The 14,310-nt window shown below is 53.6% G+C and overlaps 4 protein-coding genes across 4 annotated transcripts; all 4 read left to right on the forward strand.

Annotated features, from left to right (window-relative positions):
• Positions 1-155: 155 nt before the first annotated feature.
• Positions 156-2,369, forward strand: G647_00235 (uncharacterized protein; the record flags this gene model as incomplete). The annotated part of the gene is made up of 1 exon (XM_008723638.1): positions 156-2,369. One exon carries the CDS (start codon positions 156-158, stop codon positions 2,367-2,369), a length of 2,214 nt encoding a protein of 737 aa, XP_008721860.1.
• Positions 2,370-3,261: 892 nt separating this feature from the next.
• G647_00236 (uncharacterized protein) lies at positions 3,262-6,622 on the forward strand (the record flags this gene model as incomplete). Its single annotated transcript, XM_008723639.1, has 6 exons — positions 3,262-3,798; positions 3,850-4,128; positions 4,180-4,641; positions 4,697-5,024; positions 5,076-5,440; positions 5,498-6,622. 6 exons carry the CDS (start codon positions 3,262-3,264, stop codon positions 6,620-6,622), a joined length of 3,096 nt encoding a protein of 1,031 aa, XP_008721861.1.
• Positions 6,623-7,385: 763 nt separating this feature from the next.
• G647_00237 (uncharacterized protein) lies at positions 7,386-11,452 on the forward strand (the record flags this gene model as incomplete). Its single annotated transcript, XM_008723640.1, has 2 exons — positions 7,386-7,781; positions 7,838-11,452. 2 exons carry the CDS (start codon positions 7,386-7,388, stop codon positions 11,450-11,452), a joined length of 4,011 nt encoding a protein of 1,336 aa, XP_008721862.1.
• A 1,432-nt stretch (positions 11,453-12,884) lies between these two features.
• On the forward strand, positions 12,885-14,237 carry G647_00238 (calcium/proton exchanger; the record flags this gene model as incomplete). The annotated part of the gene is made up of 2 exons (XM_008723641.1): positions 12,885-13,268; positions 13,326-14,237. 2 exons carry the CDS (start codon positions 12,885-12,887, stop codon positions 14,235-14,237), a joined length of 1,296 nt encoding a protein of 431 aa, XP_008721863.1.
• Positions 14,238-14,310: the final 73 nt, after the last annotated feature.

Below are 14,310 nucleotides of genomic sequence, written 5' to 3' on the forward strand. Positions count from 1 at the left end.
CATGCATATTTGTCTCAGGCCTCGCGAGAGACCTGCCGTCAACATTCCCGCTGTATACCCTGAAGGACTGGGGCACGGCCTAGAGCATGCCCTTTGTCTTGGATTGTGGAAATCTGGTAGAGCCACCAACGAAGAGGCGGAGACTGTCTTCCAGCATGGCTCGATACAGTACCCCACAACCCGACGACATTGATGAACAATTTCTGTTTGAGCCTACCGAAGCTCTGGAAGGATTTAGTGCTCCAAGGCGAGATGACCGTGAAGAAAAGGAGCAGGTTACAGTCCGCACAAGTGACAGAGAAGAGCTGATCCAATGCATCAAGAGAGGTCAACGGACAACATGGGTACCCAAACCAGGGCTGGAAGCTCTGTGTGCCGAGGTCGCTTCGACTCTGCCACAATCGAACAATAACCCTCATGCTGATCACATTCAAGGTGCTAAGCGAGAAAGCGACGTGGAGGGGGCACTGCCAACTCGGTCAATCGCGACTAATGCCCTGCGACATTCCCTATCTGTTCTCCGCACTAGTGATGTAACAGAGGACTGTGATGTGGATTCACCAATCCCTGGTACACATGCAGAGACGTCGATTCGAAGGAGGCCGAGTTATCAACCAAACTTCGACAGGTCTCATCCATTCTGGCAGACAGACTCTCCAACTATACCAAACGTCCAACAACAACAGAGCTCTCCCACAGATGTGTTCAGAAGATCTCGTGCACCTTCACTGGGGAGCAGCTTGTCCTCAAGTTTTGTTATGAGAATCCCTACAAGTCCACTTGTCCACGCGATCAATAATCCTACACTGGACTTCTCACCGAAGGATCCGCCACGTCTCGAGACAGGCAAAACTGCAAGGAGGAGGACCATGCCCCCCAATGTGTTTGAATCATTACATATGTCTCCGGCCGACTCTGCTGCACCTGTTTCCAGCCGGCCGTTACCATACGATCAGGCCCAGAGAGATAATGGCGCTTCATTCTCTCCGGGGCATCGAATGCGGCGGTCGTTGAGCTCTTTCACCTACCAGCCGGCTACTCCGCCTCAGATACCTCCCTGGACTAGGCAACGTCGAACTTCCCTGGCAGCAGACACGTCACCTCGACAGCGTGCTTCAATGGTTGGTTCTTTCGAGGAGTCTATTCTGCGAGGTAGGATGTCCACTCCTGCGTCGAAACCCCTTGATTTCGTTGCCCAGATCGGAGTTATGGGTAAAGGGAACTGCCCAGCCAGGTTGAAGTGTCCCGCTCATGTAACTGTTCCATTTCCGGCCGTGTTCTATAACTATCCCTCCGCCAGTTCGTCCAGATCAATCTCGGACGATAATCCCAGTCCGTACGTGGGCAGTATTGACCTAGAGCGCAACCTGAAAGCTGCCGAGCCTCGTCGACATGCCCAGCGCTCTCAAGCAAGTCTCAATCCCGAAGAGTTAGCTGCGGAGATCACAAAACCCGAGAACACAGCCATTGGAAGAGCGCTGGCTAGGGAAACACGAGATCGGCAAGAGAAGAATTTTGTCTGGCAGCGCAAGGCCCCTCCTGGTGGGGCGTATCGGGTGCCTCAGAAGGGACAACTTCAGGTTATCATCAAAAATCCCAACAAGACAGCCGTGAAACTGTTCTTGGTTCCTTACGACCTGGAGGATATGCTTCCCGGAACGAAAACTTTTGTTCGGCAGAGGAGTTATTCGACCGGCCCCATCCTAGAAGCTGCAACGCTGGAGAAACAGGCCGCCTTAGCTGCACTCGACCCTCTCAGTGCGAAAGACATTCTTCGCTACCTCATCCATATCAAGTTTTGCTGTACGGCAAAAGGCTATTTCTACCTTTACGACACTATTCGCGTCGTCTTCGCGAACCGCGCCCCAGACGGCACAGAAAAGCTTCGGAACGAGGTTCAACTACCAGACCCCAGGTTCAGCCCATACAAGCCGGCGATTGGGAGTCATTCCCGGAGTCCTAGCATACCAGATGAAAAGGTCTCTCTTCTCTCTCAGGTCTCAGTTACTCCGGACTTTGAGAATATGGATGACATGTCAGGCTCTGGCGCCTCGAAAAACGACTTGAAAGCGACACGAGATTTGTCACCAACCCCCATTCACCTCTACACCCCTGCAAGATACCAAAAGGATGTGACAAAAGTTACCGAGAATGCAGAGACAGAGGGAACCCTAGTTGAGCAAGCCGTCTCGCCCACTCCTGGCTTCCTGCCGTCGACGTCCTCTCGTAGCTCTCCCGTGCCTTGGCCGGCGTCGAACTCAGCTTCCATCGCACGAGGCTTCTCTCCCGCACCAGTCGAAGCAGGACACGGCTTACTCTCGCGCAAGCTCAAGGAACTGAATGATGGTTTGGAAAAGCCCTATGAGTAGTATGCACCACCTTGTCACCAGCCCAACACCGAGCATTCTGGCGTCAGTGATGTTTTTAACGATACCCCAACGGCACAGGTATTCTGAGATAGGAAGTGGCCAACTTACAATAGCTCAATGACATCTAGACTTATCTAGACACGTTGTTTTCCGGTCTCTTTCCGTCCTTGAGCATCTCGTGAAATGTAAAGCTACAGTAGAATAGGTCATGTGGCAGAGGACACCCGGCCCCTGGCCTCGTGCTCGAACAAGACATACCACAGTTGGAAACTGAGGGTGTGGTCCCCTTGGTGTCCACCCCGGAACAACCTGCTTCGCTGCCTTGATTTGTGGCCTGGCGCTGCATAGGGGGCGGAGCACGCATCATGCGTTAGACCTAAACAACCTTCTCATTCGTCATCCTCCTTATGCACACTAAACAACCCACAGCCATTTGGACATCACGGCTCGGCGGGTCATGATGTTCGCTTGGGGTTTAGTTGTGTGCTTACGGGGGGGTTTATCATTGACCGGGCCAGGTCTTCCTGCCCGTCGGAGAGAGAGCTAGGGAAGCCAGGCCGAGCTGTGTACCACGCTGGATTCCTCGAGCCCCTCGATGCGGCGAACCAGAAGCGCAGCTGGACTTAGATTATTCCGTCAGGGTCCCAACTGCCTGCACACACAGGCCACTGAGGTTACGACCGTCAACTGCTTCTTGTCCGTCACTTGAACCTCAGGTTCAACTTTCAACTTTCACACAACCGCCATCACCACTAAGTAACCCCCCCGCCCACGCCGTCCCCGAACCTCTGTCGGCAGCCTCTCACCTTCTCGATGCAACAACCATAGCTCTCCCCTTCCTTCCCACTCCCTTCCGAACGTCGATGACTTGGGGAGTCGTCCATCGCCGAAGATGCACAAGATCAGCAACTTCACCGGCCAGGCCCGTCATGGCTGGGAACGGATGACTCCTGCAGCGTTTGGCATGTCGAGGTTTCACCAGGACATGCCCACGTCGCAACCATTGAGACGTCCGCAAGGCTCGCCAGGAATCGTTTCTCAGCCGGCGCCCGAGGCCTCCCCTGTCAACCTTTCATTCAATGTGCCCTTTGCCTCAAGCCTTGCAGGTCCAGAGCCCGACGAGATCCTACACTCGAGTCCTGGTGCTTTTCAGCGGTGGACTTTCCCAGCGGGGACTCCCGAGGGCACACCCACCCACAAATTACCAGTACATGTGCAGAATGAGGAGACACTGCGTTCATTATGTGCCTACATCAGTGAACAGAGTGGAGGACACATTCAAGCTACCGTCACCTCCTCAGAACCAAAGGCTGGACCAGCCCTGCACAGAAAATCTCAAGGGCTGGTGACCAATGTGTGCATATCGGGTGATGGAGAGTTGGTGTTCAAGATGAGAGCAAAGATCCTGAACGAAACACCGATCATGATGGTACGAATATGCCCTTTGCCCCCGAGACTGGCTGCTGCTGACTTCTCCAAGCGCTCGGCAATCGTGGACATTGATCCAGGCTTGATTCTAGACGGAGCCGAGACCGGCATTCGCTCCAGTGTCCTCAGTCACATTGACCTTTGTGCCAAATACACCGGAACAGACATATTCCTTCTCAAGCCCCGAAGTGCTGATCCATCCGCGTCCAATCCCCCCTACAGCGAAGAGATCGACAGCGGTCTGGACCAACGGTATCGAGTCAACATCTTCGGTGACATGGAAAGCGTTGAACATGCGAAGACCCGCGCTCTGATGATGATCGACCAGATTGTAACCCCTCCTCGTTGACTTTGATATCAGGCCCGTACTGACCCATTGCAGCTCAAACACAAAATCGACGTAATCAAACTTGAGGTGTCGATGCACACCTTGGTTTCCGGTCGAACCGGCAAGAACATCAAAATGATCGAGTCAGCTACCAAGACCGCCATATACTTTCCGCCTCCGTTCCCTGGAGTCTTTGGCTACGTCCCTCCTCATGCCACACGCCGGGCGGCAGATGAGATCTTTATAACCGGAGAGACACAGGAGCGCATCAACCAGGCAAAGCAGAAACTGAAGGAGCTGGTGATGAGCATCAAACTCTACTCCAAGGATGCTGTGGTGTCTGCCAGCAAGATTGACAACATCTTACTCGACCGACTGGAGAAGGTGCGCAAGATCATGGAGACGAACGGCTCCCACGTTCTGTTCCCTCAGCTTGGTAGCCAGAGAGGTCTTGTCCGCGTGCAAGGTACTGAAGTTTTACATGTCGAGAGGACGGTGAAGGAAATCATGGCACTCGTACGAAACTCGTCCTCTTCCGACCCTCCAAAACGAGATGCTGACGACTGTTTAGGCTGGTCAATTCTTCAGCGCGTCCTGGTGGATCATGATGCCCGATACCTCTCAGGGTCCAGCCCTTCGAGCTCCGTCACCCGACGACATTCGGATCATGCTCAGCGATATTTGCACCAACTCTGGTGCCGAGATCAGCTTCGAGAAGTTTACATTCACAATCAATGGCTCCGATGACGCTGTGAAAGCAGCGATGATGGTGATCAATCAAATTCCCTTTGTAAAGAAAACTCCATATCAGATGCGAGTCAAGATTGAGCTGGCCAACGAGCACAAGGAGTTCGTCAGTGGTAAGAAGAACGGCAAGATCAACAAGATCATGGGTCAAAGTAGGAGTGCCTCCAGAAGACGAGATTGGTTATAGCTGACTCCTGCGGCAGGCAACGTCCAGATCATTTTCGATGGTTTCAACGAGTACAACTTCTACATCGATGTCGTAGGCAGCCAGTACGAGGCCACCAAGAACGGATTAGATCTTGTGGAGCAGGAGATGCCAGCGTCGATCTCGTTCCACGTTCCTGACCAGTACCATAAACGCATTATCGGCATTGGTGGCCAGCACATCCAACGCATCATGAAAAAATACTCGGTCTTCGTGAAATTCTCCAATGCAATGGATCGTGGCGGTGTTGGTAAAGACGATGATGACATTAAGGTTGATAATGTCATCTGCCGGACGCCAGCCCGAAATGCGCAGAGTCTGGATCTGGTGAAGCAAGAGATCATGGACATGGTGGAAAAAGCTGTAAGCGATATTGAACCCATGCATGATGAGAGTATGTCCTTATCAGAGTGAATCTAGGACGCCGAGTTCGTCTCCGAGACCGTGGTGATCAACAGACTTTACCACCGCGAGCTGATTGCTAGGCTTCCGGAAATTGAGGAATTGGAGAAGAAATGGAACTGCAAGATTGATTTTCCCAATACGGAGCTAGCCAGCGACGTTGTCACCATTTCTGGTCCCGAGTACCAAGTACCGCAGGCGGTCGACGCTTTCTTGGGCATGGTTCCGGAGAGCCACGAGATCGCCTTCCAGAAGTCGGACGAGTTGGAGGCATTTTTCACCAGCCCGGAATTCTACTCCGAGCTCCGCCAGAAGTTCAGAAGTCAATACGAGGTAGACGTGCATGCCAACCCGGAGCTTAGCAGTTTACCAAAGTCAGCGACCGCATCCGTGGAACGCATCTGTGGACCTTCGGAAGGGCGCCTCGTCCTCACGTATACGCGGAACAATGCAGGTGGGCTCAAAGACGCCATCGACTTTCTCATCTCGCAGCTTGTCCCACACGGATTGGATGCTAGTACCGTCCAGGGCGCCATTCCTCGTCCGAAATCAGACTCGTTCGAGGACTCGCTGCCATTCTTCGAGTCAAAGCTCTTACAGAACGCCCCTTCTCTACACTCCACAGACTCTCCGTCACGTTCGAGCTTCGCTGATGCAGATAGCACGGCGGTGTCGGAGAGAGCATCCATCTTTGACCGATTGCGCAAACCTGGCAGCCTTTCGTCAATCTCATCCTTTATGAGCCGCAAGAATCAGAACAATTCGCCAGGGACCTTCTTCAAGCACGCATCTTCCAACGCCAGCAAGGCGTCTCTTATCTCCATGGAAAGTCGCGAAAGCGGATACCGACACTTCTGGAACGATAGTGGCGTCAATCTTCCAGAGGAAGATGCTTCGAACACTACAGTTAGTGGTGGCTGGCCATCACGCTATCAAGACAGTAAATTTCCCTTCGGAAGTGGTGGCAGCATATCCGGAGACCGAACCCCGAAGCACGAGCCGCGGGCAAGTTTCGACTCGGGCAGGCCACCAACATCACATTCCTTTTCTTCATATCCGGCTCCTATTGGGCCACACCATCACACTCAGATCCCCGGCAGCGGGAACGGATCTGGAAACCATTTGAATCTCCCTTTACGCTAGGCTTTGCTGAAGTCTGAATTGATCGGAAAAGTAAACGACAATGATACCCCGACACGGATATGGAATCATGATTATCTGCGATTATGTCCAGCAAGATACCCTTTGACGCTACCACGAAAAGTACAGAAGAGGAGGACTCGGAGACGTTTGGATTATTGCGTCGTTACAGCACCTGGGCGATACGTGCCTATCATGTTGTTTTGGCTAAAGTTGGATCGCACCAAGAAGTTTTGCTTTTGTACGTGTTCATTGACGCTCACTCGGTCCGAGACATGATACCCTGCGAGCTTGCGACGCGATGGGCGGCAGAACTTGGGCCTGAAGCGCTGCGAAACAGCGGTACTGCTTTGGTTCGGTTCAGCCGCGAATGAAATATACCCCAGTTAGCTGCTAGAGAAGACTGCATTATCAACGTGGACCTCGAACTTAGCGCCCCTACCAATGTAACACCAAGGAGGACAAGGTCTCGAATAAAGACCACCCGTGGATTTTATTCAGACCGTATCACGTGCGCCAGGACCACCTCGGTATCTCACGTGATGACACGTGTCTGGCAGACGCAGAGCGTTGTGGCCCCCACGTGTCTTTGGGGCGCGATCCTTGCAGAGCCCATCACGCGTCAATCAATGCACTGGGACAAACATTGACTTGTCCCCTCCGACTCTCCATCCTTACAACCCTACGGCAGTCCAGCACTTCCATGTTCTGCCATTCATATTCGACACTGTCATGCACCTTTACACCCAGCGACTAGGTGCCAGATATGGCAGATCTTATTGTCAAGATTGGCCAGAAAGTTGAGACCCAGGACGGCAAGCAGGGCACGATCCGCTACATCGGGCCGTTGCATGTTGCCTCGGGCGAGTGGCTGGGCCTCGAGTTGCCCGACGACAGCGGCAAGAACGATGGATCAGTCAAAGGCGAGCGCTATTTCAACTGCGCTCCCAGTCATGGCATCTTCGTCCGTAGGGAGTCCGCCGTCAAGATCCTGAGTCAACCTGCCCCGACTGCAAAGCCCAACGGAGTCTCGGGTTCCAATGGTGGCTCTACCGCGAAACCGAGACCGGCAAGTATAATCAGTGCCGATGTCGCGAGGAAACGGCAGAGTCTCATGAGCGGTGGTACCGGCACAGCAACTGGTTCCCGATTGTCTATGAGGGTATGTGGAAGATATCCGCGGTTGTCTTTGACTGGTAGCTAATCTGGGACTCTTAGTCTCCTACCAAATCTCCCACCAAGCCTCCTCCGCCCTCTACCAGTTCAAGTATGTCGACACCTCGTACTGGCACGCCAGCCACCACTGCACGAACCTCCGACTCGAGTACAAAATCGAGACTTAGCATGGCTGGTCGGCCCAGTATTGGACCCCCGAGCGCCGGAAATAGAACAAGTGCCCATACAAGCCGGCCCTCAATAGGAGGTGGTGCAGTAAAACCTGTCACGTCCAAGTCCACGTCAATGCAGCCACGACAGTCCATGGCCGGCTCTAGGATTTCGATGACAGCCAAACCTCTGCCGCGAACTGAAAAGACTGACGGAGTGGCCAACAGTCTCGAAGCACAGCTGGCGCCTCCGGTTTCAGAGGAAGATGAGCCAACGACGCCTGTCCAGCCAGATGCAAACGAGGATGGAGTGCTCGAAGCATCAAGGCATGTAACAAGTCCTAAAGTGGCTGCTCCTCCACCTCCTGCACGCTCACAACCCGCAGGCCCCCAACGAAACGGGTTCAGTGCCCCTGCGGAGGACAGATCGCGGCAGGCACAGGTGCTTAAAACACTTGAGACGAAGGTGCGAACGTTGCAGAAGCAAAGGCAGGAAGACCAGGCGCAATTGCAGAATGTCCAAGATCTAGAGGACAAGGCGGCGCGATACGAAGGGATCATTCAAACACTGCAGAAAAAGCTCAAGTCGAATCAGCAAGATATCCAAGATCTCAAGGCCAAGTACGAGGATGCAGAGAATCGTGCTTCAAAAATGCCCGACCACAGCGCCGAGCACGAGTCAGAGCTCGAACTTGCGACCCTGGACAAAGAAATGGCCGAGGAGCGTGCTGACATGTTTGAAAGTGAGCTGGAGGCTTTGAAGCTCAAGCATGAAGAGCTGGAATTGGAGGCAGAGATTCTGCGAGAAGAGAACCGCGAGCTAGCATCGGTCATGAGTCCCGAGGAAAAAGCAAGCGCTGGCTGGCTGCAGATGGAGCGAGAGACCGAGAGATTGAGGCAAGCCTTGATCTTGCTGAGGGACGTTAGCCAGCAAAATGAGGGAGACTTGAAGAACGAGATCAAGGAGCTTCAGGAATCCATTGACGAACTTGAACAGACAGCCTCAAAATACGAGGAGACGGCAGCCAAACTCAACAGGTCCGAGGAGACGAACCAGCATCTCAGAGAACAGTTGGAGGCCGCAGAGGCGAATGATGAGATCCTCGAAACTATGAGTGCCGAACGGGACCAAAGCCGGAATATGATCGAAACATTGAGGCGGCAGGTTCAGGACTTGGAGGAGCATATTCAAGTGGCTGACGAGCTTGAGTCATTCCATGTCGAGGAAGAAAAGCGCCTTCACTATCAGCTGGACGAAAGCGAAGCGTTGCTGCATGACAAGCACCGGCAAATTGCTCAGCAAGAGAAAACAATTGAAGACCTGGAATACACACTGACAAAATTCCGGGATGTGGTACAGGGCCTGCAGACCGACATTGACGAGCTCCGGCGGTCCAGAGAAATCAGCGAACTGGAAGCAAATGAAATGAGCAGCAAGTCCAGAGCGATGATGGATCTTAACCTCAAGCTACAGAACTCTGCCGCGAAGACTCAGTTAAAGGCCATCGATCTCGAGCTTGGGAAGATGCGGGCTGAACAGGCCAGCTTGCACCTAGAAATTTTGCAGCCTTTCATTCCAGAGACGTTCGAACTCGACAAGAAACCCATTCTAGCGCTCCTATGTTTCAAGCGGATCAAGTCCAAGGCACAGCTGTGTAGGACTGTCCTGGCGGAACGCATGCGTGACCGGGCTGATCTCCACGAAAATCCCATGGCGTTGTTCGCAGTCATGGAGCAGACGAACTTCATTGCAACCCTGTGCGACCGATTTGTGAATTTCATGTCGACGTGCTCTACAGACGACTTTATGAAGTATGCTGGCGCGCCATTCGAGCTGGAACCAGTGGAACAGGCGTTGACGAGCTGGGTGGAAGCGCTGCGCCGGGATGAGCTGGCTCACGAGGGTCCGGAGTATCTGCATCGCATGGCCGATATTCTTGTCGACATGTCCGAGAAACTGCTCTCCGATTCCCACGAGAACAAAGCCATGGAGTTGGTTGCATCGATCTCGATGGTTGAGAGCTACAGCGACAACATTGCAAGCCAGACGCAGATTCTCAGCAAAGCCGTGCAAGCCAGGTTGAAGCCACCGAAAGATGACGACGAAGACTCCATGCTCTTCGAGAAGAAAATGGATCAGCTTGGTATCAAGGCTCGTACTATCAAATACGTGGCGGGCAAGGTGCTGCACGCACTCAGTGATCTCAGAGCGTGCTCCATGTGTCTAGGAGAGTCAAGCTGGGGCAGTTTTACTGAAGCTGAGTCATGTGCTGAAGCGCTGACCCAGTCGGTCCGCCAGGTGGGAGAGGCCGTGTTCAACGAGCTCAACAAGATTGAAGTCGATGAGCCGCCTTCGTATTCCAGCATCATCCGACTAATGACAAGCGCCGTCTCGATTGAGTCCAAGAGAGACGAAATGCAAGCGAGCCACGCTGGCGACGTGTTCGAGATCCTATCAAAGCGGCTGCAGGCTCTTCAGATCAAGACCGACGAGTTGAACACCAAATCTGCTGACCTCTCCGGCGCGACCGAGTTTGAGAGGCGAGCCGCGCCATGGATTGTTCGCGCTAAAGAGGTCAAAGCGCAAAAGGCAATGTCACAAGACCTCCAGGAAGAAATGGCACGGCTAAAGCTCAGAATCCAAGAACAGACTATCAGGATCAGCGAGAAGGACAAAGAACTCGAGGAACAGCAGGTCAAGGTGGAATTGCTGGAATCGAGAACAAAGGAGACGAAATTTAAGGAGGACGGCGTGAAAGAGATGAAGGATGAGATCACCAAGCTTCGAGCTGAAAACGCCATGGCCAGTGAGAATTTACAGCGCCTCGAAGCCGAGTACCAAGGGCTGCTTGAGTCTCGGGACAGCCAAAGATTGGAACTCGAAGCCGTCAAACAAAAGGGGGTATCAGAAGGACAAGGTTTGCCGCTTGGACCTGGCGACGAATCAGCTTCTCTCAGACTCAAGGCTGAAGCGGATCAACTCAGAGTCGAGATCCTCAGTTTACAAGCAGCTGTGCGCTTTCTCAAGACGGAAAATCGAGAACTCAAGGTACCGGTGGGCGATATTGCTCAGAGCGCTGTGAAGCATTCCTGGCTGGATCCCAGCCATCTCAAAGTCGCCCCGCCGGACGACAAGACCCAACAGCTGCGTACCGAGACCAAAGATGTCTTTGCGCATCTCATGCATATGGCCAAGACTGCCAGACCTATCAGGTTGGCCGCGGGATCGGTTTCCTGTCAAGATCAGAAGGCTCATGGGTCTGCATGGCGAGCGCAGACCGACACTACGATGTACAGGGTCCTCCAGCATGCCGAAGAGCTCGAGCGATGGGACGAGATGAAGGACGATCTGGTCAAGAGAGCAAGAATTGTGGCTCGCCCAATACCAGTTTCGAGGCGAGCAGCACCAATGCGCCAGCTTTGGACGGTACCAGGTGTAAAAGTAGCCGAAATTGAGGCTGAGGAATTGGAACTCGGGCCTGCTGTCGACGGAGTACGGATCGTCTGACTGAGGTCAACGGCTGTGACATATTTGAGATATTCTTCCTTGTGAATAAACACCTTTGATATCAGGCTTCGGAATCGTATCGTCGAAGAATGCCATTCGAAGTATTTAGACGCCTCGCTGAGTCGGTGATGCTCACGAGGCTTGATTTGTACTAGAGAGGCACGCAGAACGTCGTCTGAACCTCGCTGCCTAATTACGAACATCCTCGTGGAGAGTACTCCGTACAGTACTGGGAAACTCGTACGGTCTTAACCCCGGGCGGCGGTGAATATCACTGTACCCAGTACTCCGTACTGGTAGTAGAGTGGACGAGAGTCTCGGTGTCCTTGAGGCTGAGGCTGATGCTTACGGATCGTGGTTGTGATTGAGCGATATTTACTACCTAGTACTCCGTCCTCCGTACATGATTGCAACGAGCCGCAACACTACTGAGGACCGCTGCCTCGCCGGCCGCTCGGTATGATACGCCCCGTTTCAGGAGCCGCGATGCCCGTCGCTTGCTCTGCCGGGCCGACGTCATAATCTTCCGAGAAAGCGCCAGAGGGGATGCTCATCAGAGGAAAGCGAGGTGTCTGTATCTGGGCGTCGCAGCGGAGTGGCAATCCGACAATGGATATCTCCGCGCTCTCTTGGGCGCCGTAACACTTCTTGATGCGGCACAAGGAGAAGCACAAGCTTGAAGGTGATGATTGTCTTCTCGAATACCTTACGCCTCCGGGGGTCCAATGACGAGATATTTTATGCGGAGACGAGCGTGCCAAGAGTGGCTGTGTTGTTTAGTGCCTCTGTGCTGAGTGACGTGATAGGCTGTTTGCTGGACCCACAGTAGAAGCTCGCAGCAGTCGCTGGCTTGTCCCTCGCTAGTCGTCCTCGCAGCCATGCCTCATTCTTCCGCTCACCACACCCCGACGTATCGCAGGGACAATTCTGATCACGCACCTCGTCAACATTCGACTTCAACTCAGGACCCTATCCTTGAGCCCATTCTCTTCCCCCGCCCCCGACCACACATTCCCACGGCGGCAGTGCCTCTTTCCGCCAAGCGACTTGGCGGATACCCAGAGGAAAGCATCCAAGCTTGCTTCCGACCTGTCGAGAGAGGACAAGCCCGGTCGTGGGAGCTCAAATCTCTTTGTTTTCCGTGTCACTCTAGCAGCTCGCTTTTCCGCCAGGCGGTTTCCTTGGTCTTAGGTCGATTCCCTGTTCCCTTCGAATGGGTACGTGCATCTCGTGGTGGTATATTACACCCACTCCCTTCCGGCGCCAGTCCCTGGTACACACCAGTCTCTTTCTCCTCTTCCACAGACAACGAGTATAAGCTAACCTGGGATGTGACGCCCCCGACATGGCGGCGTTGCGGAAAACATCTTTAGCTGCGACCACTATTCGTCAGCAATTCACAAAGACTGCCTCTCAGACCAACATCAATAACATGCCTGCCGAAGACGGCGGTCCCAACGGCCGCGCAGATCCAAACGAGCGAACGGGCCTCCTCTCGAGGATAGCCACCACCGACTCGGGCACTCCCTATTACAAACACGAGAATGTCTTCATCAAATACCCTTTCCTGGTGCTACATGTGACATGGGAGATCCTGCGCACGAACTATGTCAACGTCCTGCTGGTGTTTGTGCCGGTGGGTATTCTGGCCGGCATCCTGAATTGGAAGCCTGCGCTCCAGTTCATTTTCAACTTTATCGCCATCATACCCCTGGCTGCGTTGCTCGCTTTTGCGACGGAAGAGTTGGCGGTGCCGCTGGGCCAGACAATTGGAGGACTACTGAATGCGACTTTCGGGAATGCCGTCGAATTGATCGTATGTACCCACGTGTGCGCATGGCACCAGGGAAACGACAGGCTAACACATGCGTAGGTGAGCATCATCGCTCTGCAGAAGAACGAAATCCGCATCGTCCAGGCCAGTATGCTGGGCAGCATCTTGTCCAACATCCTCCTCGTCCTGGGATGCTGTTTCTTCGCCGGCGGTCTCAAATACCGAGAACAGAGCTTCAACTCGACCGTCGCATCCACCATGTCCTCGCTCATGACGGTCGCCACTTCGTCGCTCATCATCCCAGCCACCCTGTACGCCGTCATGAGCAACAACAAGGCGCAAGAAGATAATATCATGATCTTGTCCCGAGGCACCTCGATCATTTTGCTGCTTATCTATGTCGCGTACCTGTACTTCCAGCTCAAGTCGCACGCCGATTTGTTCGACGAAACTGAAGCGCAAGAAGAGGAAGACTCGGAACCTCAGCTTCTGGGACCGTGGGCGGCGGGTATCGTCTTGGTCATCATCACCCTCCTAGTCGCGGCTTGCGCCGAGTACCTGGTCGGCAGCATCGACGAGATTGTCAAACAGGCCCACATCAGCAAGACGTTCATCGGTCTCATCTTGATCCCTATCGTCGGCAACGCCGCCGAGCATGTCACGGCTGTGATCGTCGCGTGGAAGAACAAGATGGATCTGGCCATCGGTGTGGCCATCGGGTCTTCTCTGCAAATCGCCATTTTCGTCACTCCCTTCCTGGTCGTCTTGGGCTGGATCATGAACCGGCCCATGACGCTACACTTTGAGACGTTTGAAACCGTGAGCTTTTTCCTCGCCAGTTTGGTCGTGGTGCTCCTGATCCAAGACGGAAAGTCCAACTATCTGGAGGGATTGCTCTGCTTGGGGATGTACGCCATCATTGCATTGGCGTTCTACGTTCTGCCGGATGATGCGGGCAGTGGCCTCAATTTGGGCAATGGCCTAAGCAGTCTGTTCGGCGGCGGGGCTTGACCGAAGCAGATCAGACTCGCGGAGGAAGGAAGAGCCAAGAGGGACTCTCAGCATCTTTTTCATTTGTACAACT

Source organism: Cladophialophora carrionii (assembly GCF_000365165.1).
Source record: "Cladophialophora carrionii CBS 160.54 unplaced genomic scaffold supercont1.1, whole genome shotgun sequence".
NCBI lineage: Eukaryota > Fungi > Ascomycota > Eurotiomycetes > Chaetothyriales > Herpotrichiellaceae > Cladophialophora > Cladophialophora carrionii.